Below are 27,917 nucleotides of genomic sequence, written 5' to 3' on the forward strand. Positions count from 1 at the left end.
CTGTAACCACATACCCATCTATATTGTAACGAGGGGGTGATATTAAACTGTGTATTTGTATACGACTTACAGAAAAGGATTACAGAGAGTGCCCCGATTGGTTTGACTTGGATTCTCTTCATACCCTCTAGGGTGGAGCTACACGATACTTTAATGTATTGCCCTTTGTTCGAGCTCTAGTCTACAGGACGCTGTTGCTTCGGTTACATGTTATTCTACCCGACTAAAGGCTATTGATCTAGCCGTTACATCCCCAATTTTACTTCCTGATCGTCCCGATCAGCTAAACTAAGGTCTGATTAGTGGTTACGTGGTACTACTTTTGAGGAGGATTTAACCCTTCATTCAGTTTCGTCTGGAATGGTGGCCTGGTCATGGAGTTGTAAGCGACGTTCCAGAGCTTGTATCTGAGCTTCTATTTTTTGTAGGCGGCTGGCTGTTTTAGTACGGTCAGCTGCGATGGCGATTCCGGTTCCCAACGTGCATAATATCAGGATGACTATCCACTCCCACGGGTAGCGGGGGTAAGTCTGCGTGTTGTCTATGTTGAGTCTGGCGTGTTCTAGGTCGGACAGCCCGTCCATTTGGTGTACCATGCCGGTAGTCAAATCTCGCACACGGTTGTTTGTGGAGTCCGTGTGCAATCCGGTCTGCGGTGCCAATATATCGTCATTTGTGGTGATCAGTGGTCGTTGTGGCGGTCATCCGGGTGCGTTTAAGTCGGCGAGGTGTGGGGTGGTCATTGTAATCCATTGTTTGTGGGTATCCTTTCTGAAACTGGCCTGGAAGATCCAGTCGTCTGTGCTGTACAGGACATGGGTATCTCGAAGATGGATATCGCAGGAGTGTCAAGCGTATATGACTGCGGTCCTGTGGTCTGTCATGGACATGTCACGACAAGGCGGGTCGTGTTGGTTGTTGACAGGCCCCAACGGCGGTGTCCGAGGTAAACAGCATCTTGTCCCGTCCACGGGGACACTAACACGGTGCAGTCGTCTTGTCGTCCGGCGGTTGTCGGCTAGGAATATTGCGACGCTGCAGGTCTCTTTGTGATTTTTTCGGCTTACTGCTCGACTGATAGGGCAGATTGACTTTTTCGTCGAGCGACACGGTCCAACCATTTCAGCTGAAAGCTCAATGATCTGGTGATGTTGCGAGATATTGTGGGAGACCGACGTACTTTAGGCTTGTTGATCCATTCTTAGTTGCTCGTGCCATTCCGATGACTCTGTACAGGGTGAGTGCTCTGGTGAATTCGAAGATGGGAATATGAATGAAGAGTCTGATGCCGTTTTCGATAGCTGCCGCTGTCACCGTGGCTTCTTGGTAAGATTTCCACATGTCTCCAGCCTGTGTTGCAGGTGTTAGGGCCCAGCCGGTTGGTAGTTTGGTCTTTATTTCTGTTGTGCTGTGGAAAATAGGGCGGGGGAGATTTTTTCCATAGCGTTGCTTGCTAGACCTCCGCTCAGTCTCTCCACTAGTTATTGTAGCCACTCTATGATGATGTCTACCGCTCTGAATGCGTTGTCTATTTTATCTTGGGATTTCCAATCCCACTTTATCTCGCGAGAGAGGTTGTTAATTGTCCTTTTCGCGTTGTTCAGTTCTTTGTTGAGTGTTAGACATGACCGCTGGAGGGCGTCTGTTGCCTCTTTGCTGGCGTGCAGCTCCCACATCGTTTCGTTGATCAGTGTTGCATGGGTCTCCAAGGCGTTGACAATGGCCGTCGTCTCAGTGGATAGTTTGGCGACTTGGTTGTTGACTTTGTCTAGTTCTTCTGTCGTAGACACATCGAACAGCCAATTCAAGATCTTGCCTCCGCCATCGAATAGTCCTCGTTGGTTTCTACTTTGTCTGATAGATGCTTTTAGGCCATGGTGGTTCCTCTCTATTGTTTCTATTCTTGTCAACTCGTATACCGCTTGGTCTCGGACCATTGTTGTCAGCTGTTGCTGAGCTTTCTCGGCGTTGGATAGATTGTAGCTGAGTATGTCCTGAGATTGGGTTTTGGACGATTGGTCGTTCGTCGTTGCTGATGGTAACATACTCTGGAAATCCTTATTGCTGGAACTGCCTAATACCCCTCATAACACAATGCAGTCCGTCAGATGTCCGACAGATTTTGGGGTCGGATGTTGAGTACATCTTTTTGATATCCTCCGGACAGCCCGATATCCGATTTGGATGTTCTATGGATGTAATTTTTTTTTTTTTTTTTACCGCCCTCAACAGCGTCGTCGGACATTCTAAGGATATCCGAACGGGTTTACATTTGGCTATAAATATGACATGCATTGAACCTCTAATCTTGAAAAAATATTAGTGTATAACTGGACTCGAACTCGGGTCTCCCACACCAGTCGAATATTATCCCACTGTTCCAATCTATAATTATACTGTATATCATTTTCGAAGAATCAATTCGAATTGTTGTAAAACACTTGAGTTTTTTTCGATAACAAAACAATAATACCCTAATAATCAATAACAATTTTAAAATACCCTGGGAAACCCACGAAGTGTCCTAGGTGTGAGTGGACTACCTTGGCAACTAACACCAGAGCCATGTTTAGTATCCACAGACACCTAGAGACAGCCCACACACTCCGACTAGTTAAATATTGAGAATGCGGAGTGTGCGGATTTGCTGGAGATGGCCCTACACTAAAAGGACATTACCAAAGGTTACATTCCAATCACGATCCATCGCCCTCCATCCGATTTGCTGGGATATTCAGTATGGATGGCTCCAATTGTGACACTTCTGCTGCAGTGATCTCTCTAGAGGAGGTTGCTGCAACAGAAGACGAGCGTGATGAGCTATCCGTGGTGGAAATCCCAGCGATCGAGGAATCCCTTGGTAATGTCCTTTCTCCAGCAAATTTTACCGCTAGCCCTATTTTAGATCTTGGGAGGGAGTTCGCCTCCTCTTTTAATACACAAAATTTTAGTTGGCTTTATGAACTCCCTCCACAAGATAATACTAACCCCACAGTTTTATCACAAGAGATTTTAGACCCTTCACCTAACCCCGAGACCTTAACCTTTGTCCCTAGCAGGCCCACCTTTACCCACGGGCAGCCCGGGCGGCCGCCCGGGGTCCACAGGTTCAGGGGGGCCACGGCAAGCAAAAAAATTTTTTTTTAACTCAGACAAAAAAAATGTGAATTAAAAAATGTATTCTTTTCTTTATTGATAATTTAATATGCTCGGCAAGTTATAGAAATATGTAATACAGATTTTATAAATTCAAAAAGGGTGAAAGTTCGAGCAGTACTGCAATAGCTACTTCAACATCACGGTGCCTAGGGGGTGCTAAAAGTTATCTTTAGAGCTAGAGCCCTAGAGGGCAAATTTAGAAATTATTGAAACAAAAGATAAACGCTAATGGAAAGACTCACAGTGATTAGTGATGACTAGTTCGTTGAAAGAAGCAGAGTCAATTCAAGTCAGGTTACTCAGCTAAATTCTGTTTATTGAGTGTCTGACTGTGTCTTTTAGTATGAATACAGAATCTAAAAATAAAAGGGCTTCAGGAGCCAAGAGAAGGAAGGAGTCAGCCATAAGAAGAAAAAAGTTGAACCATTTTTGACGGAAGTTCCGAAACTTTCAGTGTTTTTTCGTCCGATTAGTGCAAGCTCGCAAAATTCAAGTGAAAATGAAATTGCTTGTGTTCCCTTGGATTGCACTGTTGGAGAAATTTTATCCACCAACAACGATGTAAGTCTGCCAAATTCACCTTCATCTTTTGAACAAAGTCCAGATACTCAGGAATTGGAGACTGGCCATGCGGCCCATGCCGATTTTTCAGTAAAGCCAGTGTGTAGCTCAGTAGATCTACAAATCACTGACGAAACTTCAACTTTGACTTTATTTTCTGAAGACCCGGCAAACTGGGATAGAGAAAACGAAAATTTAATTGAACACTTGATTTTGAATCCTCCAAAGAGCAATTCGAACTTAATTTGCCGTTCTAGTTCTAGTACCAGTAGCAAGTTTGGTAACGTGGATGACACCAAAAGAAGGGAAAGATTGTTTCAAAAGAAGTTTTTTATCGAAGACTGTTTAACGGTTCCAAAGAGGGGAGGGGGGGGCCAATGGAGAATGGTGCCCGGGGTCCCCATCCCTATAGAGACGGCCCTGTGCCGAACTTAAAATAAAAATACGTTCAAGGGAAAAATTTTAACACGGTTAAGTTCTCCCCTTTTGGAAACAAATTACCAACCCTTTTGGCAATTAATAATGAAACTTAGCGATTGGTTCCAATTAATTCTAGTCGAGTTAACCGCCCAGCACCGATAAAGTGCATTCGGGGTTGAATTGAGGTGCCACTTTTTTAACCGGGGCGGTGCGGGGAAAATTTGAGGTTAACCCATGGTTGCCCCAACGCAATTTTTAAAAAATGCCGTTCTTTTGGTTTCAGAGTAAAAATCGGGGCAAGCGGGTAGAACGAGCTATTATCGAGGTTGTTATCGGATCAATCGGGTGAAACAGTCAATCGATAATGTTTTTGGCATTGATGAATCGATTGATTGCAATCGGGGTACCTTCACTGATTAAGTACCTCGATTAAACCCCAATTAAATTCGGGGAGAAGAATTTTCCACCATGAGCCACGCCTCGATGGCCCGAAATGAGAAACCCGATTGACAAAAAAGCGCCCCGATTGGCTCGAGGCCAATCCTTAAATGAAACAATTGAAAATCTTCTTGGCTGTTGGAAGGAGGTCCGTAGAATATAATTTTCGAACATCCATTGCACTTACAAGGTGACTAGCCGACGGACATCCCTGGAACTACCAATTGAGTACATAGATATCTAACGGATGTTCGGCCATGATTCGGACATCCGACGGCAGAAATGTGCTATATGGGACAGGTAATTTGGTTTTTTTCAATTAGCCACATCTTGAGTTCATTTGCTACTTTGCCTCCTTGGTTAAACGAGATGTTGGTGACGATAACCAATTCCGAATCGGAGAAGAAACGTTCTCCCATAGATTGGAATATAACGCCATGGTATGACAGCTTCACCTCGAGTGCTCCATCTATGGGTGTTGGTCTCATTGCCGCAAGTAATAGTGCCATCGACCACCAGGTGGCTGGTGTTTTTGTTATCACTTGTGCTCTTGTCTCTGCTGGGGGTGTGTGTGCTGTCATTGATAGTACCATACTGTATAGGAGTGTCGACGCCAATGCAAATCGTTTTTTGCGTTTGCGTAGTGGGTATCGTCGGTTCTGGTCGTTCTCCACACGGGTAACGGGTCCGCAACTACCCACTGCTTCTGCGGTGGGTGGTTGCGGCTCTTCGAGGGGGGGGGGTGTTGTGAACCTAACTTTCTTCTCCGTTAGTTGTTTTCTTGGGCGAGCTGGTCCTTCCGGTTGTTGTTGTGGGTCTACCGGTGTGTATCCGTCTTTGGACACCTCGTTTGTTGTTCCTTCGCTTCCCACTCTGTCCGTTGACTGTGCTTCGCCATCTGTATTTGTTGCGGGTTGGGTGAGGTCGACAAAGCTTTTGAGGCGTTTTACATGTATCACCTCGGTCTTTTTGCTGTTACTGAGTTGGACTTCATAGTTAAGTGGGGTTATCTGTCGTACTATGTTGTACGGGCCGTGCCAACGGTGGAGTAGTTTTTCGGCGAGCCCTACTTTTCTTATAGGCCTGTAGACTAGCACCTGTTGTGTCGGGTGGAATTTTTCTCCTTCTCGGCGGTGTGTGTCGTAGTGTTGTTTGTACTTCCGTTGTGCCCGTTGGCTCCGGTCTTCCACTTCCGCGAATGCTCTCTGAAGGTTTCCGAGCATCCATATCTCGTATTTATCCGGTCCTCCGGCTTCCACTGGCACTAGCTCATGGGGATCTGGGGTCGCCCCTAAGATGGTTTCCACTGGGAGTACGGGGTGCCCGGCGTGCATTAAAAAGAAAGGGGAGTTGCCGGTCGTTTCCTGTCTGCTCGTGCTGTATGCGAACCGTACAAATGGCAGTGTGGCATCCCAATCTTTGTGATCCTTGCTCACGTACAAGGACAACATGTCAGCCTAGGTGTGGTTTAGTCTCTCTACTAGTCCGTTTGCTTGTGGGGGGTAGGCTGTGGTGGTCTGGTGATTGGTCTCCATGGCTGCAGGTACTCGTTGCATCATGAACGCGACGAAACATTTTCCTTGGTCTGTCGTCAGCTTCCTGGGGGCTTCGTGTCGTAGCAGAATCTCCTTCACGAAGAACTCTGCTACCTGTTCTGCTCCGGCGACCGGAAGGGCTACCGCTTCTGCCCACTTGGTGACGTAGTCAACCGCTGCAATTATGTAGCGATTGCCTAGCAATGAGGTGGGAAGGGCCCAAGGATATCCATTCCTACGCGGTCCCGTGGTTTTTCTACTTTTGTCAGCTCCAGGAATCCGGGTGTTTTCCTGTATTGGTCTTTCTTTCGTGACTGACAGTCTGGGCAGGCCTTAATGTAGTTTTCTATATCTCGGGGGATCCCGTGCCAGTAGTAGCGTTGTGTGACTCTGTCGTAGGTGCGTGTCTCTCCGAGGTGTACGGATGTGACGTCGTCGTGGCAGGCTTGTAGGAATGTGGTCTTCAGGTCTTTTGATATGCAGAGCCGCAGTTCGACGTCCATTTCTCCTTCTTTCGTTATTTGCATACGATGCAGAAGGCCATTCTCGATCGTATAGTTGACCGTTTCCTTCCCGTTTTCTGCGTTTCTAAACACGTATGCCCATTCAGCTTGCTGGCCTCTGGTCAGTTCTTCTCGGTTGTCTTGCGTCATTCCGCCGACCGTGTTGACGTGTCCCGCCCACGTGTTGTCGGGGGTTTCGTCGTCTTCGCTCACGGGCTAACGGGATACCACTCGCGATACTCACGGGTGTCCGCGTCCTGGTGTAGCCTGCCGTCTTTGTGAGCTATTACGTACTTGTACTCGGAGATTGTCATGTCCCATCTGGCTAACCTGCCTGCAAGTTCCGTTTTTGATTGGAGCCAGCATAGTGCGTGGTGGTCTGTGACGATTCTTATTGGGCATCCGAAGATGAACTGTCGGAATTTCTTGATCGCCCAAATGAGGGCCAGGCATTCTTTTTCTGTTATGGAGTAGTTCTGCTCACAACGTGACATTAAACGGCTTGCAAATGCCAGGGGTCTCTCCGCACCATCCTCTTTTTTGATTAGGACTGCTCCGATGCCGTAGCCGCAGGCGTCTGGGTGTATTTTGAATTCGGCCGTCATGTCCGGGTATGCTAGTGTGGCTGCGTCTGCTAGCATCTGTTTCAGCTTGTCAAAGCGCTCTTGGTGTGTTAACGTCCAGATGAACAGCGACTTTTCTTTGGCTAGGTCAAACAGGGGTTTCGCTACCTCGGCGAATCCTGGTATGTGTCTCCTGTAGTATGAGCATAGCCCGAGAAAGCTTTTGATGAACTTGACTTTTTCCGCTCTGCTTGCTGTGGTTGGTGGTGTATGGAAGTTTTGCACGGCTCTCGCTTTTACGAGGTCAGGGTCGATTCCGTCGGCGTTGATCTTGTAGCCCAGTGATATGATTGCTGATTCACCGAAATGACCTTTCGCGAGTTTGAGTTTCACGTTTGCTTTGCGTAGTGCGGCGAGGACTATTCTGAATCATCGAATGTGTTCTTTTGTGTCTCCTGCGTATACGATGATGTCGTCAAGGTATACGAGGCAAGAGGTCCATCGCAGCCCTCCTAGTACCGTGTCCATGGTCCACTGGAACGTGCTTTGGGCTGTGCAGAGACCGAACGGCATGACGAGGAAACGGTAGGATCCATCTGCGGTGGTGAAGGCTGTCTTTTCTTTGTCTTCTTTCTTCGTGGGTATTTGCCAGTACCCACTTTCGAAGTCCATTACTGAGAATATCTTGGCTCCATGTAGCCTGGTCAACGCTCCGTCTATGTTGGGCATGGGTTATACACTAAATATTGTAACACTGTTCAATGGGTGGAAATCAAGGCAAAATCTTCAGCTTCCATCCTTCTTTTGTATCAATAGGGTCCTCGCGCTCCATGGCCCGGTGGCTTCTTCTATCACGCCTTTCTTCAGCATGTCCAGTGCCAGTTATCTGTGGATGGCTTGTTCCTAACACGACGCCGGGCGTTGGGTCTGGTAAATGGGTCTGGCATTGGGTGTTAGCTGGATTTCATGTTCTGCGACGTTGCAACTTCCTAGTCGCTCGCCTTCTCTCGCGAAACAGTCAGTGTTGTCTCGTAGCGTGTCCTCAAACTCCTTTCTCTCCTCTGCTGGAAGCTCCTGGTTTATGCTTGGTGTGAAGTAAAGAATATTTGTGGTTCCTTTTTCCAGCTCGGTGTTTAATGTTCTGAGTCCGTTGGCTCTGCATGTGGCATCTATTTCTCTGCCTATTCCCGCCACTTCGGTTCTGTTTCCTAGTACCATTTTCTTGTGGATATAAAATGATCTGTTTTCCAGGTTTGTTATCATGTCCCATACCGTTGGTCGGTCGCCTGGCATGAGGGTTCCTGGTGTCGGTCCTGTTGTGCGGTTGGTTGCTGGTTCTATCATCCAGGGGCGACCGTCCAATAATGGTTTTGTCACTTCGGTTTGTTCTATCTCCATGGCAGCCATGGACCTTGCTGGGATTCTTGCCCCGCTTTTCGCTATTTTCTTTGTGGCCGGTGTTGGTGTTTGGTCTTCGATTACCATTCGTACTGGTAGTTCACCGAATCACATCTTTGGTTTTCCCGTGCCGTATTCGATCTCCAGTTTTGTAAAACGTCTCCGCACGTCGTTGCCTAGGAGTAGGTTGATCCCTCGCATCTCCAGTACTAGCACCTTCACCTGGATTATTGTCGTCCCAACGGTTATTGTCAGCTCCACTCTTCCTAGGAGGGGGGTGTCCGCTGTCCATTTACCATTACGATTTGTGGGCCGCCCCAGGTAATGAGTTCTAGGGTCATTTCTGCTGTTAGTTTGGGAGATATGATCGATACTGCTGCTCCTGTATGGATTATCGCTTCGGTCTTCTTTATCGTGTCGTTTGTTCCAATTGTCACTTCTTCTGCCAGCAGTTGTCCCGCGTCGATTTGTAGCAGGGGTATCTCCTTGTCATCTTCTTCGTCCGATGTGCTGATCATTGCGACGGCCGAGTTGTTACGTCTGTCGTCGTCTTCTTTCTTTTTCGGGCACTATCTCTTAATGTGCCTCTCACCTTTGCAGTAGAAACAGATCAGCCGTCCATCTGCTGTCCTTTGTGGGGGTGTTGCTTGTCCGTTCTAGAATTGTGTTGTCCCGTTGTCTGCTCGAATTCTGTCCTTCCTTCCTCCCCGTTTCTACATCGCGACTATTTTTCCTTGTAGTTGTTGCACTAATTCTATCAGCTGTTTGAGTGAGGGCTCCTCGTTGTCTCTGCTGGGTTGTTGTTCTCTATTGCTGCTGCGACTCTTGTTTCCTCTTCTTTCTCCCTTTCTTCTGCTAGCATGTGGACGGCCCATCCTTTGTTGCATGCTAGTTCAGCTGCTTCGGTGTTTCTCCTTACCATTGCTAGAAATTCGGTGCAAGTTTTGGGTTTTAGGACCCAGATTTTCACCACTAATGTAGGTTTTAGTCCTTCGTAGCGGTGGTGCAGTTTTGCTTCTTCGAACATGTTCGGGTCCATCAATCAGCATAAGTTGATTATCTTGTAGTAATATTCGGCGGCGGGTTCGTTTATGCCTTGTTTGCGGTTCTGTAGTCTCCTTTCTTGATATCCGGCATAGCTGTCTTGTAGGAATTCTGTTATGAAGATGGAACGCATTCCGCTTTTCCCCGGTGTTCTGGCCTGTTGTTTGGTGGCTGCTACAGCCACAGTGTCTCTTCACCCGTTGGGTGGTGTCAGGCATTGGAACCACTGTCTTGCTGGTCCTTCGAGGTAAATGCCGAAGTTTGCTCGTGTGTCTGCGTCGGTCAACCGGTTGTAGTCTGCTAGCACCTCGTATCGATCCATCCAGTCGGCAGCGTCTTCTCCTCCTTTGCCCGGGAAGACAGGGGGTGCCTTGAACTTGAGAAGTCCGGCGGCCATGTTTGTCGTCGGGGGGCTCTAAGCTGTTGGTAGGGACGGGTGTCGTGTGTGTTGTGTGGGGTGTTGGGGTGACGGTCTTCCTGTTGTTAGTGTGTTTGCTGGTGTCGGGTTATTTTCCGGCTGCGTTTGTGTCAGAGTTCGGTTTCCTGTTGCTTTTCTGATGATTGGTGTTGTATAGTTGAAGCTTGTGAGCAGGCCAACTGTACCCTCGGCGTCATATGATTCCTTGTCGGACTCTGACGAAAGCTGTCTGTAGCTTAGGTCGGCGTCACCTGTCGCTGGATGGTATTCAGCCGTCCTTTCGTTCCATAGCTCGTCCTCGTCTCTTTCGTCTTCCGGTTGAAACTCCGCGTTCAGTACGGGGGAAAAAGGTCTTGATCTGCGAATAATTTGTTTTCTTGGGATACTGTTTGGCTATGGGGCTGAGTTTCTCCTTGCGGGTGTCCTGTGAGGTCCGAGGTGTCGCACGTCAAAGATAGTCGGGATCCTTGGCTTGAGCGGTCTCCTTCTTCGTCTGCGGGCCTTCTCGGTGTTAGTTGTCTGGTGGATGTCTGTGGTGACTCCCACGTGCGTTCTAGTTGACTCCGATCTGCGAATCCGCTGTCTTGTCCTTGTGATCTTCCACTTTGATGCTGTGCCTCTGGGCTGCTCTTGCGTCGGTTTCTGCGCTCGCTGCTGCTCCTTGGTTGTTGGGCGGCTGTCTCTTGCCAGCCTGGCTGTTGAAACCGTACTTGCGCCTTGGGCTCTCTTCAGCTGTGATTCTAATATCTACCTCTTCTTCTTCTACGCTTCTGTTCGGTATCTTGTTTCTTTTTGTCACCAGCGGTAACGGTGGTGACGCTGCGATACCTTGTACTCGCTTGCTGCTCCTATTCTCCTGTCCACTCATTCATTTCCCTCTTTCTCTCGCCTTCATTCGCTGGGTTCCTTCTATTCAATCAGGAAGTCGCGTCCGTAACCTTATGTCTTAGTAATTTAAGGTGCGAGACCAGCTGAGTTTCTTGCAAAGGTCTCTAAACGAGACGTGCCTCTTCCTGACCAATTAGACAAGCCCAGGATGTTTTTTATATAGAAGTTTGTTTTGGCTTACCGTTTGAATCTCCGCCATGTAACGAAGGGGTGAGAGTAAACTGTGTATTTGTATACGACTTGCAGAAAGGGATTACAGAGACTGCCCCGAGCGGTTTGACTTGTATTCCCTTTATACCCTCTCGGGCGGAACTACACGATACTTTAATGTATTGCCCTTTGTTCGAGCGCTAGTCTACAGGACGCTGTTGCTTCCGTTACTTGTTATTCTACCCGGCTAAAAGCTATTGATCTAGCCGTTACAATATTAAATGTAAGCTCACTTTTGTTTTCAGTGAGAGAATTTTTTCTCAATTTACAACGGAATTCTCGAACTACTCCGGAAAACATAGTCATATACAATAATAGTAATATCTAAGTTGTTTAAGCGTCTGACTGGTGATTTTGATGAATATTGGTCCAGAGTTCTATTCCGGCTAGCAATGCAATAATAATAATTTCATTTAACAAGCAATCAAGCTACGGTTTTGTTATAATACAGTCATGCTTGCAAGTTTCTTTAGCAGGCAAATGGGTCTATGTCCTTTCATTTTGTTTGGACGGAAGGGATACTATGGTGCCTACCATACCCTCGTTTTCTTTCCATTCTTCTCTTCCTCTACGTTTCAGTAAATTTTTCTACTTTTAATGTTGCACCTTTTTCGCGGGTTGCAAAGAAAGAGAAATAGGAATAGCATAAAGAGGTACGGTAGGCACCCAGGCCCACCTTTACCCACGGGCAACCCGGGCGGCCGCCCGGGGTCCACAGGTTCAGGGGGCCACGGCAGCAAAAAAATTTTTTTTAACTCAGACAAAAAAAATGTGAATTAAAAAATGTATTCTTTTCTTTATTGATAATTTAATATGCTCGGCAAGTTATAGAAATATGTAATACAGATTTTATAAATTCAAAAAGGGTGAAAGTTCGAGCAGTACTGCAATAGCTACTTCAACATCAGGGTGCCTAGGGGGTGCTAAAAGTTATCTTTAGAGCTAGAGCCCTAGAGGGCAAATTTAGAAATTATTGAAACAAAAGATCAACGCTAATGGGAAGACTCACAGTGATTAGTGATGACTAGTTCGTTGAAAGAAGCAGAGTCAATTCGAGTCAGGTTACTCAGCTAAATTCTGTTTATTGAGTGTCTGACTGTGTCTTTTAGTATGAATACAGAATCTAAAAATAAAAGGGCTTCAGGAGCCAAGAGAAGGAAGGAGTCAGCCATAAGAAGAAAAAAGTTGAACCATTTTTGACGGAAGTTCCGAAACTTTCAGTGTTTTTTCGTCCGATTAGTGCAAGCTCGCAAAATTCAAGTGAAAATGAAATTGCTTGTGTTCCCTTGGATTGCACTGTTGGAGAAATTTTATCCACCAACAACGATGTAAGTCTGCCAAATTCACCTTCATCTTTTGAACAAAGTCCAGATACTCAGGAATTGGAGACTGGCCATGCGGCCCATGCCGATTTTTCAGTAAAGCCAGTGTGTAGCTCAGTAGATCTACAAATCACTGACGAAACTTCAACTTTGACTTTATTTTCTGAAGACCCGGCAAACTGGGATAGAGAAAACGAAAATTTAATTGAACACTTGATTTTGAATCCTCCAAAGAGCAATTCGAACTTAATTTGCCGTTCTAGTTCTAGTACCAGTAGCAAGTTTGGTAACGTGGATGACACCAAAAGAAGGGAAAGATTTGTTTCAAAAGAAGTTTTTTATCGAAGACTGGTTAACGGTTCCAAAGAGGGGAGGGGGGCCAATGGAGAATGGTGCCCGGGGTCCCCATCCCTATAGAGACGGCCCTGTAGGCACCAAACTATCCCCTCCATCAAAAAGAAATAGAAGGATATAGACCCATTTGCCTGCTAAAAAGAAACTTGCATACTATGTACTGCATATATTTAAATTTAAATGTTGGAATTCTTAATGTTGGACCAATGTCGTTTTGCGCCGTTATTGGCTGCAAATCTGACATCGCACATCACCTGGGTCATTTCCAACTTGATTCGCCAAACCTATTACGTGTCTACTCCGCATGCATAACATTGTAAAATTGTTTTTGTTAAAATATCGGCGAGCTTTTATTTAACTATATTGGCATATAATAAGAATGGTTTAAGACATGATTCAATTTCAAGTTGAAAACGACCTGGGCCGAGGCCGGTGATTCGCTGTGTTCTGTCGAATAAGAAAAACTTGATTCGTTTTTGTTAACGAATACCGAATACAAATACAAATAACGAATAACGAATAAAAAGGACGTTTTATTCGCGCGAAAATACGAATAATATTCGAATAACGAATAAAAATAAATTTTCGAATAAAAATGGAATTGAAATTTTGCAAAAATAGAAAATATTTGTTTACTAAACAGAAATACCAAATGAGATTTTTGCCGAACAAAATAAAATTACTTGTTCGAAATTGTATTCGAAATTATACAATTTGGAGTAACAACGAATAAGAATAAAGAATACGAATAAGGAAAATTTTTATTCGACGAATAACGAAGAAATATTGGAATTTTTGCGTTATTCTATTCGAAATTTTATTCGAAAGTGTTATTATTGTAGGATTTCAGGACAGAATAAAGAAATCCTAGTAGTGCCGTTAGGATGAATAAATATCCTTTAAAATACGTCAGTGTGCTGTTTGGGGAGAGCAATTGCCAGGAACTCTCTAACCCAGCCATCTCTAACAGCCTGCTGCGATTCAGAAGAAATGCCCTTGTATGCACCAAGGGCCTCCAAGTGGTTTTGATAACTTTTGGTTTCGACCAAATAGATGAATATGTCTGGGGGAGAAATTTTGGGAACAATTAGGCAACAATCTAATCCGTGTTTCCACATGGATTTGGGAATTGAATAGGGACACTCACTGTTTAACAATTTTAACTTATCTAACAAACGAGTTTTCGCATCACTTACGAGTCCATTTGCATACTTGGAACACATAGTTTTACACTAACACAAAAAACAAAGTGATGATTAAAGTGAAACGAAACACTAACTCTTTCAGCGAAACTTTTAAATTTATTCATATTTCGCACAATAACAAAATACAGTCATAGCAGACAGAATCGGCCGTCGAATGCTGTGTTGCGCGGTCAAATCAAATGCGGAAAAAGATGTCGAACAGCCCTATAGCCACAAGTTAGCTATGGGCCGTTATAGTTACAAATTAGCTATTTTAGTATTTTGGATGCAATGATTCTGGTTTAATCAAGAAAAAGTTGTGTCCTCAACGCCCCTCGTACATCGTTGTTTTGAGTCTGCATGCTCGTGTTATACAACTAGACCACATTTGAAGACATTTGATATATACTATACGAAAATTTTCGATTTAAATGACGGTACAGTTCATAGGGTGCCGAATAATTTTGTTTGAAAACTTTGGATAGATTTGGAAAGACTAGATTTTTTTATCTACATTTTTTTATCCTACAATTAATATGCATTTATTTTTTTAAGGTTTTACAGACATGTTTTTTTTTGTTAATATTTTTAAGCAAAAATACGAACAAAAAAATGTTAAAAAATAAAAAAAAATATGAAAAATATAAAATATATTACAAAATTAAAAATTCGCAATAGTTATACCAAATATATTGAAATTCTAATACGGGCGCAGTTATAATCCTAACGGAAATAGGTAAAATAGAAGAACCCTACCAGAAAATAAGATTGTCGCCGAAAAATTGGGTTTTTTTACAAAATTTTGATATGGATCCAACATATGCCTTCCCACTGTAACAGGTAATAGATGGCGCAGGTCAACAGTAACATTACATCAAAGCTTATCGTATTCAAGAATCGAAATTTTAAAAAATTTCGGCTCGTGTGGGTCGGGTTTTTCGGTAAGCCCCACAATATTTATTTTTTTTTCGAACCGTCAATGACGGTCTAGGAATCAAAAATTTTAATATTCGTAAATTTTATTCGTTATTCTTTTTTTTTTTTTTTTGTTCTTTTTGTTTTATTTTGTGATATGTGAAACGAGAAACGACTAACATTTTCTGTTATCCCACTATTGCATTGTACCGAAAGTGGTAGCAATATTGCTAAGGCATTATGACATGTGGTAGAGAATCTAGGGTTCTGAAGTTCAAGTCCCGGCGCTGATTTTCTTTTATTTAACAGTGAATTAAATTTTGGGCTTTATTTGCTGAAGAAAATGTACCTTTTTAATTATTTAAGGGTTAGTAGAGTTTTTTTTTATAGAAAGCATGGAAAAAATGTAAAAAAATATCTAAAAAAGTTTCACAAAATTTAGCAAATCTGGGAAATATGAAAAAATATGAAAAAATAAGAAAAAATATGAAAAAATACGAGAAAATATAAACAAAAAATGTGAAAATACATGAAAAAATACAAAAAATGTGAAAAAATTCAAACTATATTTTTAAATATTATTTTTAAATGCGTACACCCAAATGACGAGTCGACAACCCCCGCCTAATGGACTTTTGGTTTCCTACTCAGTACGAATAAACAACGACCTTCAATTCTGTATTCAGTACAGTTAGCTCACTGGTCAAACCTGATTGAAAAACTTCTGAATCCGAATTCTTTCTTGACTTACTCCGAATTGGTCACCTATTCATCATGGAGACCTTCCAAAATAGGCAATTATTAATCCTTCTTTCTTGAGACCTCAACGGTTACTTTGTAGATTTACCACACGTCTTCAAACCATATCACTTAGAAACCTTATTTTAATTAAAACTTTCTCGTGTCACATTTCATGCCTCTGCTTTCTTTATTTAAATATATATAAGTTTTGCCTGAACTACCGGAAATCAGCCGTGCCTAAGTATTTGAAACTTACAAATTTCGCCATCAGGGTGAATCCGGGTGAATCCGCGCGCCAACGCACATGTATGTTATATAATTTATTTGTTTTGCTCAGTTACGGAGGATTTACTAAAAGAAAATTTTACTCGAAATAGAATTTTGAACTTGCTAGTCTTAGAAGTATTTTAACGATTTTATTCATCAAAATTTCAGGTCATCAAAATTTCAGGTCATCAAAATCACGGTTTTTTCGGTTGTTACACGAAAGAGACCTAGTCGAGCTATGCCATTTCGGCGAATCATATTCACATTTCCCTGGATTGATAAAGGTAAATTCCGTATTATAAATAAGAAAATTATGGATTTGGCTTCACGGAAGACTCGTCTTCTGAAACTACAACAAAAACATTTGCCGTTATTTTTACATGATAAATTCATATTATTTTTCTTTAGGGTGGCATTAAGATGAAACAAGCATTGCGTAGCTCTTAGCATTATGAAATTTGAAGCGATTGCATAAGTAAAGTTAACCCTAAATGTTTCCTTTGATTCAAAGGACATAAAATTGGATCAAGCACAATCAAGTATCAATATTTACAATCGATAGTCCAGAATCGATACTTAGGACGTTCGGGCTTTATTTTTTCATTTCATAGTGATATGGCGCCAAAGGTTCCGTTTCGGGATATTCCCGTAAAGTTTCAATAAAATGGATTCTTCTTGTCATGCGTTACGTACGAGATAAATATGGTACAACATATACGTTAGTGTTATAACCATTGAAAGTGTGCTCTAAAGTTCCCAGTGGATGAAAAAGAAACAATGTTTACAGGACCCCTCAGCTTGTTTCCCTTCAGTCAAGATTATGCCCTTTCTTTGGATATTTCATGTTATTGATGGGTAGATTGTTATGCGGGATTTTATCCCGGAAATCTATCCTGCATTTATAAAGAAATTGTTTCATGTTCAAGTTCAAGAATAGCAAATGGTTATGACAGAGGGAATGGGATATTTTTTTCCAAGATGGCGTTCGTACTCCGTCTGCCTTTGAAGCTTCTCACCGTTATTTACGTCTGTCATATTTACACCATTTATTCGAGAAGAGTTATGTGGTCCAAGTTTCAAAAACAACTATGTCTCCTCTTGATGTTTATCCAGTAAAATAATATTGTGATCTTCAGTTCTTGTTTATAATGATAATTTACCTCAATACTATTATATTTCAAATCAAACCATTGTTTGTTTTCAGGTGCCGTTTTTCTTAAACTAAAACATGTCTCAGAGAGTGAAGAAATTGCCGTCTAAAGGCAAATGTGAAGATGGGACTCATACAATGAGTAAGTAAACTTCTATAAATAACCAGAGGGTATCTGCTATGAAATTTTTACAAGATTTTAGTGAGTTCTGCTCAACCATTTTTGCTAAAAATATTATTTAATTTAAAGGTTCAAAAGGAAAGCGCAAACGCCTCCGAGTAGGTGGTGGGACCAAAACTATTTGTGGGGGAACTGTTCTGTCAGGAGATGACCATTCACAGTCTCATCCAGATTCAGCCTCCAAAACACCATGGACTCCTCGTTACCTTTCTGACCTAAAGAGCTCCAATATATACAATCGCAATGCGATTGAAGCACCTGCTGAGGTTTATTTTTATTTCATAATCTTAAAGCAACAAAATTTAACATATGTTTCCTATTTGGGTTTTAGCTGTTTGAAAGGACCTTATTTCAGCAATGAAATTACCAGACTCTGAGCCATTAGGCACTGAAGACTATTGGTCGTTATCTGATCCATGGCGTCAGGAGTGGGAACGAGGTGTGCAAGTTCCAGTTTCTCCTGATTCTTTACCGATTCCTCGAGTTATATGTTTGCCGAATGCGCATGCGCCAGAGAGAACACACGATTTTAAACTGTAAGATTGATTCATACTTAAAAATATATATGTGATTAACGAAATGGATGCTTTCGTTTGCAGTCCGAAAAACAAATTTGTACGGGTGACGCACGATGATTTCTACTCACCCGATGTCCATCAATTAACCTCTGCTCCAGCACGATCGCAGCAAGCATGTGCCTATGACATGGACGACGTGGATCTAGCTTGGTTAAACCGCGTAAATGCTCAGCGTAACGCTATAGGTATTGCAATTCAGTAAGTCAACAATGCACCTGGTAAGAAATTGTTGTTTTATCCTAAACAGGTTCATCCAAGATATCCGAGTTGTCATTCGAGCAAACGATGGAAGAGCTCGAGCGCCAATCGTGGGCTAATATGCAAACACTGCTCAAGACAGAAGAATTTCTCGGCATTGAGTACGACGAAAACGTAATTTGCGATGTTTGCAGAGGGGTAAGCATTCTTTTTGTCTGTTTTGAGGAAACACTTTGAGTTAATTTACGAATCTCTATCCTTTACAGCCGGATTCTGAGGAAGGAAATGAAATGGTTTTCTGCGACCGTTGCAATATTTGCGTACATCAAGCTTGCTACGGTATCTTAAGCATACCACCTGGTCCCTGGTTGTGCAAACCCTGTGCCCTAGGATTGCGCCCACCATGCCAGCTTTGTCCTAACCAAGGCGGGGCGCTTAAAGCTACAAGAGGAGGATCCACTTGGGCTCATGTAGCATGCGCCTTATGGATACCTGAAGTATCTATAGGTTGTGTTGAAAAGATGGAGCCCATTACTAAAATATCAAGCATTCCGGTAACGGTTGCTTATTTCAATCGCTTGACCTTTTTCTATACTGATCCATTGAATGCTTTTTCTTCTCTAGCCAAGTCGGTGGAATCTAAATTGTGTATTGTGCAAAGAAAAGGGTGGTGCCTGCATCCAGTGTTCCGTGAAGTCGTGTAAAACTGCCTATCATGTGACTTGCGGTTTCAGGCATAGTCTAGAGATGAAGGCTATCGTCGAGGATGAGCATTCCGAAGACGGAGTAAAGTTAAGGGTATGATTTTGCCTGTTAATTTCCCGGTGTTACGCCATCAACTAATGTCTATAAAAATTTTCCCGTATTGTTTTTCTGTTTGTTTTGTTTTTATTTTAGTCGTACTGCCAAAAACACTCGATGGTAAAAAAAAGTTCCGGAGGGATCACGGGATCTCATGTTGAAGGCGAGGGGGAGGAAAACACCCAATCCGTTAGAAAATTGAAAAAGAAATGACTGTCGAAGAAAGGAACTTAATCCGTGCCCAAAAGTATAGGATACATAAACTTGTTTTCATTTTGCGTTTGATTATTGGGCGTTATTTGTCTGAATGAAGAACTACAAATTATTATTTTTTTTATTTTTTTTTTCTCCTCGCTTCAAAAAGGCTACAACTCATCGAATCGGACTTCTATAAACATGCTAGCATTAACGAAACTTCTCGGACGTTAGATCTTGATCTTGATGTCGTCGATCAGATCTTCAACTTTTGGGTTCTTAAACGAAAGGTATGTGCTCCCAAATACATCTATCTCTACTACAAGTTAATCAATGTATTATTATTATTTTTTAAATTTCCAGTCCAACCGAGATAGACCATTGCTACCGCCCAAAACCACTGAAACGGAACGATTAAGTCAGCAACAACAGCAAGATATGGAACGCATGAAATTATTTGTACAGCTGCGACAAGACCTAGAGAGGGTAAGAACATATTTCGCATTCACTTTATTATTTTTATCACGCTAAATGCAGAGTTGTCGGTAAAATACTGTTCTTTGCTGTAGGTTCGAAATTTGTGTTACATGGTCAGCCGAAGAGAGAAATTATCGCGATCGTATTTTCGATTGCGGGAACAAACCTTCCACAAGCAAGCAGCCATTTTGTCTCTGTCTGATCTCCAAAAAAATATCACCCCAGCTGAACTGATTGCACTGCGTGATGCCAATCACGGCTCCAATATCTATGACCTTGTATATTCACGTGGGGAAACGATCAAAAAAGAAGGCTTTGAACAAGTCATTCAACTCATAGCAGGTGTACAGTCGAACATCCCCGTAATGAAAAAGGTTTGACTTTCCCTAAATTGCCGATGATAAGAAAACAGTTCACATTCTGTGCGTTGAATTCATTTGGTTGCAGGATAAAAATGGAATCGTTGGTCGTCCCAATCATTTAAAGGAAGACAACCCATACAAACGCACGTACATGAATGGTGGCGAAAGCCGTAGATCCCGCTCGCTATCTTCCATCAGTGCCGAATCGGCTGCCTCTGATACTGAAACAAACAGTAGATGGAAGAGACCGGTATGTCTTGTCATCTTTCTGTTCGAGTTCCTGCGTTGATCACGATATCCTATTGTTTATTCTTTCCATTCAGGTGAGAACACCGTCGCAAACATCAATTACCTCGGTAGACAGCGATTTCGATGTAGCCATTACACAGCTCGGTTCCAAAAAAGCCGGTTCTAAAACTAGTGATAGAGCTGGCAAGTTCATTTACACCGACAGCGAAGAAGAAGCGGGACCTCGCAGTGACCCTAGTTCTTCAGTTGTGCGGACTAAAGCCGCCGTCAAGGCATTTTCTCCTGTCACGACTGGCAGTCGGGGTCGGGGTAAGAAAACTAGTGAGCCCAAATCTGCTACGAAATCCACCACCGATTTGATCGTGCCTCAGCGACAGGCTGCAAAGAAGGCCACCGAAAGTTTGCATAGCGCTAATGCCAATGTCTCAGCTAAAGAGAAAAAGGAAGAGAAGGAAACTAAAGGCGTGGGCAAAGAAAACGTTGTTCTCTCCCAACAGCCCAAGAGTGAACTTAAAAGTATTGCCGAGACAATGAATTTAACCTCGGAGGAAACCTGTTCCGTGGAGAAACCCAAAGGAGACGCAAAGAACAATGGCAAAGAAAAGGAGAAGAAAAATTCTTTGGTGGAGAAAGTAATAGCACCATCCGAGTTTCCATCTTATGTGCCGCAAAGACAGGCAGCTAGGAAAGCGGCAGAAACAATAAAAATCGGGAGTTGCAAGTCGTCGATTTCGTTGTTCGACATCGACTCTGACATACCGGGTGATTCTTCTATGAAAAAGAAATTGAAACCTGATCCCAAAACAGTGCCGAACCCACCTGGCAAAGGGAAAGTAGAACCGAAATCAAAATCCAAGATTGATATCCTGTTCGATACAACTGATTCTGATTCTGGTGATTCAAAAGAGGGTAGCGAGCTTACAACCAAAAAGAAAGGTAAGATGGGTGCTGATGCGGAGACGACTCAGATAGCCGGTAAGCCCTTTCGAGACAGGGGTCCCCGGCCATCAGAGTCCGAATCCCATTCCACCCGAGGAGGTGTGGCTACATCCAGTCAGTCCTCCTCAGCTGGTCGTGGGGCCCAGAAAACTACCGGCAAAAACGTGTCAGCCACCAAATTGGTCACATCGACTCTCTCGGAAACGAAAAGTGGCCCGGTCAGAAATAAAGCCCAGCCCGCCGGAGAGTCCTCCGCACAACCCAAACAGCAACAGCCGGTCAAGAAAGTTGCTCAAATCAGCCCGATGTCTGAGATCCCATCCGGACCCGAATGTCCCGTTGCCGTTAGGGCTCAAAAACAACCCGGCAGATCGAGAAGGAGATCGAGCTCATCCAGTTCAAGATCTCGATCAAATAGCTCCTCAAGTTCGTCTTCCTCATCAAGTTCCTCTTCATCTGGATCTTCAAGCTCCAGCCTTAGTAGCTCATCTAGCTCCAACTCATCCAGCGAATCAGTCAAATCGACCAATGTCAGTAAAGTGCACCCGCAGTCAGAGTCTGCGCAGCCACAGCAACCGCCGCCTAGAACCGGTGCAGGAACCACCAGTTCCATTGATATCGTTACCAAACCAAGTAAATTCTCTTCGTCCTCATCCTCTTCTTCATCATCGTCATCTTCCTCTTCGTCCTCATCATCCGATTCATCCAGTCACAGTTCCGATTCGGAATCGGGATCGAACGCCAGCGAAGCCGTTCCTCAGACAAACGCGATCAAAGGCCGAATCACATCGCCTCGACTGTCTAAAACCTCGGGAGAAACAGCAGCAGCAATCACGACACCAAGTGTTGCCAGCCCAGCCAAATCCGACGAGCCGTCCATTGCAAGAACGAAACTGCCCGTCACCGACCCTGATAATCGATCACATGTTAACAAACCTAAGCCAAAACAGGCTAACAGACGTAGTAGAGGAGATTCCATCTCATCGACACAGCGTGAAGGATTCGAGAATCGGCAACCGTGTCGGACAAGTACTGGACTCGAACACTCTGACGGAAAGCGTCGAAATTCAGCTGAGTTTCCCAGTTCAGAGCCAGTATGCAGCCCAATTAAGCAGGAAAAATTGCCCGAACCAGAAGGCCGGATCGATAAAGGTCAAGCGAACGATGCCTTATCGAAATCGGAAGCCACGAGAGCCGGGCACGATGAAGGAGCTGAAATGGTTGAACGCCCAACTCTTGAAGGAGCGACCCAAACGCCAGATGAGGAGACAGGGAAGCATCGGAGAAATGAGGAGCCCTCTGACATCAAGCTCGAGCACACGAAACCGGTCGAAGAGCCTTTTTCCGTTACTCAGCCTCCCGTGAAAAAGGCGAAAGAGGAAGTAGCAAACAGAAGTGGAGACCTCTTTGAATTTGACGAAAGCGAGTTGTTGGACATTGCTCGTAGCGTTTCGGACAGTGGCACAGGTTTCCTGAAAAGTGCTTCGCAAATGAGTGAAGGCCGATTGTTTGATGAGGATTACGATCAGGACGATACGGCAGCTCTTTCCACTTTGAGTTATTCGTTCAGCGCGGAAGCTATTCCGAAGGCAGACACTAACGAGGACAGCGCCAGAGAAACAATGAATCTCGTCGAAAAATTGCGAATGCAATACGCTATCAAAACAGGACCTGCACCACCTAGCTGTGCGACACCGTTGCCAAACGCTGAAAGCGTAGCAACGCCAAGCGAAAGCCGATCATCAGCGCAACCTGAACAGCAAACGCAGTCTCCCAAGTCTGAAGACGGCCGAAATAACTGCCACTCGTTGTCTGTAGTGACCGACAAGGAAACGGACTCGCTGTTCGCCGAAAGAGCTGTTACGCCTTCCAACAACATCGCTCCGTCTAGCAAGTGGAAACCTTTGACTCCAGCCAAAGAGGCATCAAGCACAAATCGGAACGATGAAGCGTCTCTTGCTCCGGAAATGCCTCTTGTGTCAGCCAACCAAGAATCGGTAGAGCCAGTCGAAACGCAATCCCATGCATCTGCTCAAAATAGGTCCTCGCCATCTGCCTATGCTCACACGGATCCCTCAGCGGTGGTTACCCAAGATCACACTTTATCCCCTTATTTTTTCAACGTTCCGTATTCAACCCCGTTTCACTTCCCGCCGTATTTCAGCTCCTTTTTCAGGCCAGAATTCCTACCACCTTTTCTTTTTCCTACCTCGTTTAATGCCCCCGCCGTGGGAGACGTGTCGATGCTACAGCGTCCTGGTCTTCCGTCACAAACCCCACAGTTCATGTGTCCACCACATCCGGCGCTGCCGTTGTCCAGTTCTGCACCGCGGGCTGAATGCCCTGCACCGGCAGAAGCACCTCGGATGGAACCAAAACGTGTTTCAGACACTGAACATAGCGAGTCTCAAGTCCAACTTGAAAAAGAACATCCACCACCAGCAGCACCGCCCGTCACTGAATCTTTGAATCGATCTTCGGAAAAACTGCTTTTGGCACTGCCGGGGGGAGGCCCTCGCCCGCCAAAGGGCCTACAGAACCAGAATTACCTGTGCAGAGTGTTAGCCAATCGGTTGAGATTATAGAATCGAACAGAAGAGGTGCGAGTCCGGCACCATTGCCATCATCGCCGTTGGAAACGATTACGCCAGCAGTAAATATAGGGCCAGTAGGACACACGCTCGACACGGCATTTCATCAACCAATTCACTCGGACGATCCGACTACCGGGTCATCTTCAGGCTTGTTGACATCGCCGGATGTGATTTATCGATCGGTGCCGTCAAACGTTCGTGAAGCTTCGCCCGTTGTCTCGTCACCGACAACCGAGCTTAACGCTTTCAATTCAGAGAAACGTCAACGTCCTACCCGTCAGGCAGCTATCAACGCCACGAAAGTGACGGCAGAGCAACTGAATGATATGCATCCGTCTAGTGTTCAAAGCACTGAGACCGCCGCACCTATTACTGAGGTGCCGGCGTTGACGTCGAACGTCTCGCCCAGTAGACCACGAGGAGGAGCAAGAGGGAGAGGGAGCCATCGTGGAGCCCGCGCTAGAGGCGGTGCCGCGGCGAAGAGGGGCCCGATGGGCGTGTTCGAACCGAAACTTGTCTCCGGACTTTCATCGCAAGACCTTGCTGGAACAGTTTACGATTTCGACGACTTTAATGACGACGTCAGTGATCCCGAACGAAGTTGTCCGCTAAATTCGAAATTGATTCGTAAGCCTGAGGCATTTTCCAGTCCCTTGAGCGGTAAAAGCCCGAAATGCAAGTCGGGCCAGCCAGTCTCAATAACCGGCTTGACGCGCAGCAGAAAAAGCCGCGAACCTTCCACCGACAGCGCTGGTTTCGATTCCGAGAACGAAGCATCGCGAAGGATGACCAACACCCCAATGTCGTTCCACCTCGACAAATCGCCGCCGATTCGCAAGCGTTCCGTTGAGTGCGAAACGCCCATTCTAGCCCCTCAGATTGTACCTCCAATGAGGTTGACGATTCCTCGAGTCAACGTCAGTACGCCCAACGTCGAATCGAGCATATTGACAACTCCGAGTGCTCCATTGCCCTATAACCGAATTGTCGAAGAGCCTCCTTCCTTATCGGAATCTAAGCGCGACGTTGCGATCGTGCAAGAGTTGCAACCGACTTCCACTGCTGAGCTTAATCATTGCCCTCCCGTTGCAGAACCGTTGCCGATTCCTTCGACTTCTTCGACTTCTTCCACAAGCCCTGTTGTCGGACAGACCAGCAGCGCATTACCCAATCAACTTGCTGATTGTTTGCCTCGTGCAGCTTCTATGCCTGGGCCATCAGTGAAAGCCATGCAGGACTTGGAAGCCCTTAATCGTGCTATCGAGTCAGCCTTGGCCGCCAAGCCGTGTTTAGCCGATGCCGTCAAACCGGAAGCGTTTATTCCACCAGCTGCGTGTCCATCGACGACGGTGGCTGCCACGCCGACGTGCAACAGCATCATGACGTCAATTGATTCTTCGCGCCACGCTCTCAAATTCAAAATCAAAGGTCCGTTTTTGGACGCTAACTATTCCGGTGGCAATTCGGCTGGCAATACCTCAGCTCTTCCGTCGTCTTTGAATGCCAGCAGCGCGTCTTGCACTCCGGCCGCCGAGAGCTCCAATCTGAGGCGAATGCGGAAAAAGAGTTGATCCGGCAATACGTTTCGCAAGACGTTACTGCTCCGCCTCAACCCTCTCATCTGAATGCCTTCCTTCACTTCCCTTATTCGTCGGCCCTCGCGTATGCCAACGAGGAGTACCTCTTAGCCGGAAGCAATGATCTCAGCGAAGTCATTGGCAGCACCAATACTGGAACGCTTCCCTCCTCATCGAACCTGGGGCAGCAAGCCATCGGTGGCGCTGGTGGTGGTGGTGGTGGTGGTGGTGGGGGCTATAATGGAGGAAAAAGTCACATTTCAATTCCAAAAGCTGTGGCTTCACTAGGATCGTTTGGCAGTCACGATGACTACATCAGTACCGGCCCGCTCAATGAACACGCCAGGGATGGTAAAAGAAGAAGAAGAGGCAATGCCATGAATCCGCCACTTTCGCGAGAATTGCGTAATCTCCAGATGTCGGCGTCGCTTATGGACCCGTCTCTGGCGGCGGACAGGACTAGCGAAACGGAAGCGGGTAAGAGAAAGGAACGGCGACGGGGGCGGCCTCCGAGTAACCGAACCAACGCCACTTGTCAAGAGATGACCGTCGTCAGCGACAAAGATAAGAATACCAATTTGGATTTTGCTACGCATCCGCCTCCAAAGTTGAAGATTCGATTCCGTGAAAAACTTGGCGCTGGTGAAGTGGTCACTGTGTGTGACTCGGGTGGGCTGGACGTTTCCACCGAGAACGCCAGTGACGACCCGTTGGCCGCGCACACCAAAGAAGACGATGAAGCCAAGAAGATCCGATTCCGGCCGCCTAAAAAACGTTTATCTGACTCTGGCAGTGATGTCAACAAATTGGTTGGAAGAGACTCGATGGGCGGTGGCAGCGACCCGCCGCGCCTGGAAAACAATCCGCCAACGCTGGAGGAGCTATGGAGGCAAAGCATGAAATTTCGCGAAGAAGTGATGGCTGATTTTTCCAAATCAGAGAGACGAAAAGGACATCAGCAGCAGTCAGTCGGTGACAATAGCAGTGCCGACAAGCCAGATGGCGCGCCTTGCGGTCTCGATTTCAAACCTGAATTCAAAAACAAGCGACACAAAACGAAAACGCGTAAGGATCGCAGCAAATCCAAGGACCGCGACGGCAATAACCGTCGGAGGCCTCCGGTAGCGAGCACGGACCTTGTATCCATCGCCGGCGGAGGTGGCATAGAAGGCTACCATTTTGCTAGCGTTGGTGGTTGTAGTGGGGACGCCGTCGAAAGCGGCCGCAAGAGGAAACGAAGTTTAAGTGATGAGAACGGTGTCAACCCTTGCATTGATGGTCACGCCGGTCGCAATGGGGTTCAAATCATTTCCAAAGATAATCGAGAAAATTGTTCGGCACCGCCTAAACTGATCATTCGCTTTGGCAAGAAGCCTGTAAGTGGAACTCGCGATCCTCCATCCAACGATGTGAAATTGTTGCAGAACATGGAATCTCAAGGTAACGAAGATGTGACACCACCGCCACCGCTCGAGAAACACGAAGGAGGGGATGTTCCATCGGGAGTCACCTCTATGCGACTGATGCCTATCAAGCTCAAACTAGCGCGTTGCTCGCAGGGCAGCTACGTTACCAAAGCCAAATCAGACTCTACTCCACCTCCGTCGCCAACAGCTACGCCTAAAGAGAGCTGCGAAGTCAGATGATGAAAGTAAGAAACTGCCTCTCTCTCCCCCCCCTCTTCCCACCTCACATAATTTTGCTTCCATCTACTCCTTTGTTTTGCGTTTCATAGCACGCGATGTGGCATTCGAATCGGAGATGGGGAAAAAATCAAGTGACTGATGTAACTGCTCGGGATTTTTTTTTTTTTTTCTTTTCTTGTTGGAATGAAATGAATGAACCCCTCTAAACCAATTTCGTCTTGTTCAATGCGTGGTTGCAACCGTCATTTTATGAAATTTTGTTAGACCAACATGTTCAACAGTTTTGCATGCATTGTGTTTACAATCGTTTTACGACGAACATATTGACACCCCATCACTTCTTTACCGGGGAGAGGGGGGGGGGCATTGTTTATTTTTTTTATTTATTTTTTTACTTGCCCATATTCAGGTGGAATAAAAGTCTTATTTTCTCATCGGACGATTAATTGAACCATTTTCCCATATATCCCGTACATACCTTTCTTCGTGTTCTTTATCCCCTAAAGCAACAAAATACGGACACAGATATCTTAACATCTTTCTGTCCCTTGTATATTTGAATAATATTGCGTTTTGTATTTTTGCCTATTGTAATGTTTTAACCTCATTATTATTATGTCTGTGTTTGTCCATGCCTCTTTTTTTTTTTTTTTTTTTTTTTTTTTTTTTTTTTTTTTTTTCTCTAGCCTTTAAGATTTCATAGCCAGGTCAAAACGTGGTCAGAGCTATTTATAGTGTGTACAGTTTTCCTATGTAAGTGCAACGTTATGTGACCTTTCGTATCCACCACCAACCCCATAACGTCAAAAAGCAGCATTTATCTAAGGAAAAAAGAAAAATATAAAAAAAAAAGTCTAATGAAATAAATGAAAAAAACAAAAAAAACAAAACAACATGAAACCGCAAAAAAAAAATATTCCTGAATGAACTACGTTGGTCCCACTCTGTGAACACCTTTCAACAATGGATGAGTTAACAATTGTGTAAGGTTTCGATATTATTTATGACGAACACCGCCGACTGAGTTTTTCTTTAGCTGTTGTAAATTTT

General features: G+C 44.8%; 2 protein-coding genes, 1 long non-coding RNA gene and 3 pseudogenes across 3 annotated transcripts; 3 read left to right on the top strand and 3 right to left on the bottom strand.

Moving 5' to 3' along the window:
* Nucleotides 1-341: 341 nt before the first annotated feature.
* Nucleotides 342-5,066, bottom strand: LOC116935771 (annotated as a pseudogene).
* A 3,777-nt stretch (nucleotides 5,067-8,843) lies between these two features.
* Nucleotides 8,844-10,018, bottom strand: LOC116933264 (annotated as a pseudogene).
* Nucleotides 10,019-10,036: 18 nt separating this feature from the next.
* Nucleotides 10,037-10,907, bottom strand: LOC116932502 (annotated as a pseudogene).
* Nucleotides 10,908-16,485: 5,578 nt separating this feature from the next.
* On the top strand, nucleotides 16,486-17,515 carry LOC123477086. Its single transcript, XR_006652359.1, has 3 exons — nucleotides 16,486-16,625; nucleotides 17,125-17,212; nucleotides 17,321-17,515. It is a non-coding gene; the product is annotated as an uncharacterized LOC123477086 (long non-coding RNA).
* Nucleotides 17,516-17,830: 315 nt separating this feature from the next.
* LOC123477120 (protein Jade-3-like) lies at nucleotides 17,831-18,831 on the top strand. The gene is made up of 4 exons (XM_045180540.1): nucleotides 17,831-18,014; nucleotides 18,077-18,225; nucleotides 18,294-18,581; nucleotides 18,652-18,831. Exons 1-4 carry the CDS (start codon nucleotides 17,831-17,833, stop codon nucleotides 18,829-18,831), a joined length of 801 nt encoding a protein of 266 aa, XP_045036475.1.
* Nucleotides 18,832-18,971: 140 nt separating this feature from the next.
* On the top strand, nucleotides 18,972-27,755 carry LOC123466563 (PHD finger protein rhinoceros-like). The gene is given in 8 exon segments (XM_045180416.1): nucleotides 18,972-19,075; nucleotides 19,193-19,313; nucleotides 19,387-19,509; nucleotides 19,593-19,874; nucleotides 19,948-20,112; nucleotides 20,186-23,554; nucleotides 23,557-25,201; nucleotides 25,204-27,755. Coding segments are annotated over 8 exon segments (7,407 nt in total). The 5' UTR covers nucleotides 18,972-19,037; the 3' UTR covers nucleotides 26,868-27,755.
* Nucleotides 27,756-27,917: the final 162 nt, after the last annotated feature.

The sequence above is a fragment of the Daphnia magna genome, linkage group LG10 (assembly GCF_020631705.1).
Source record: "Daphnia magna isolate NIES linkage group LG10, ASM2063170v1.1, whole genome shotgun sequence".
Taxonomy (NCBI): Eukaryota; Metazoa; Arthropoda; class Branchiopoda; order Diplostraca; family Daphniidae; genus Daphnia; species Daphnia magna.

Coding starts and splice junctions, on each gene's coding strand:
- LOC123477120 (XM_045180540.1), top strand. CDS start 17,831: ATGGATGCTTTCGTTTGCAGTCCGAAAAACAAATTTGTACGGGTGACG. Junction 18,015..18,076: donor TGCTCAGCGTAACGCTATAG/GTATTGCAATTC, acceptor TATCCTAAACAG/GTTCATCCAAGATATCCGAG. Junction 18,226..18,293: donor TTTGCGATGTTTGCAGAGGG/GTAAGCATTCTT, acceptor TATCCTTTACAG/CCGGATTCTGAGGAAGGAAA.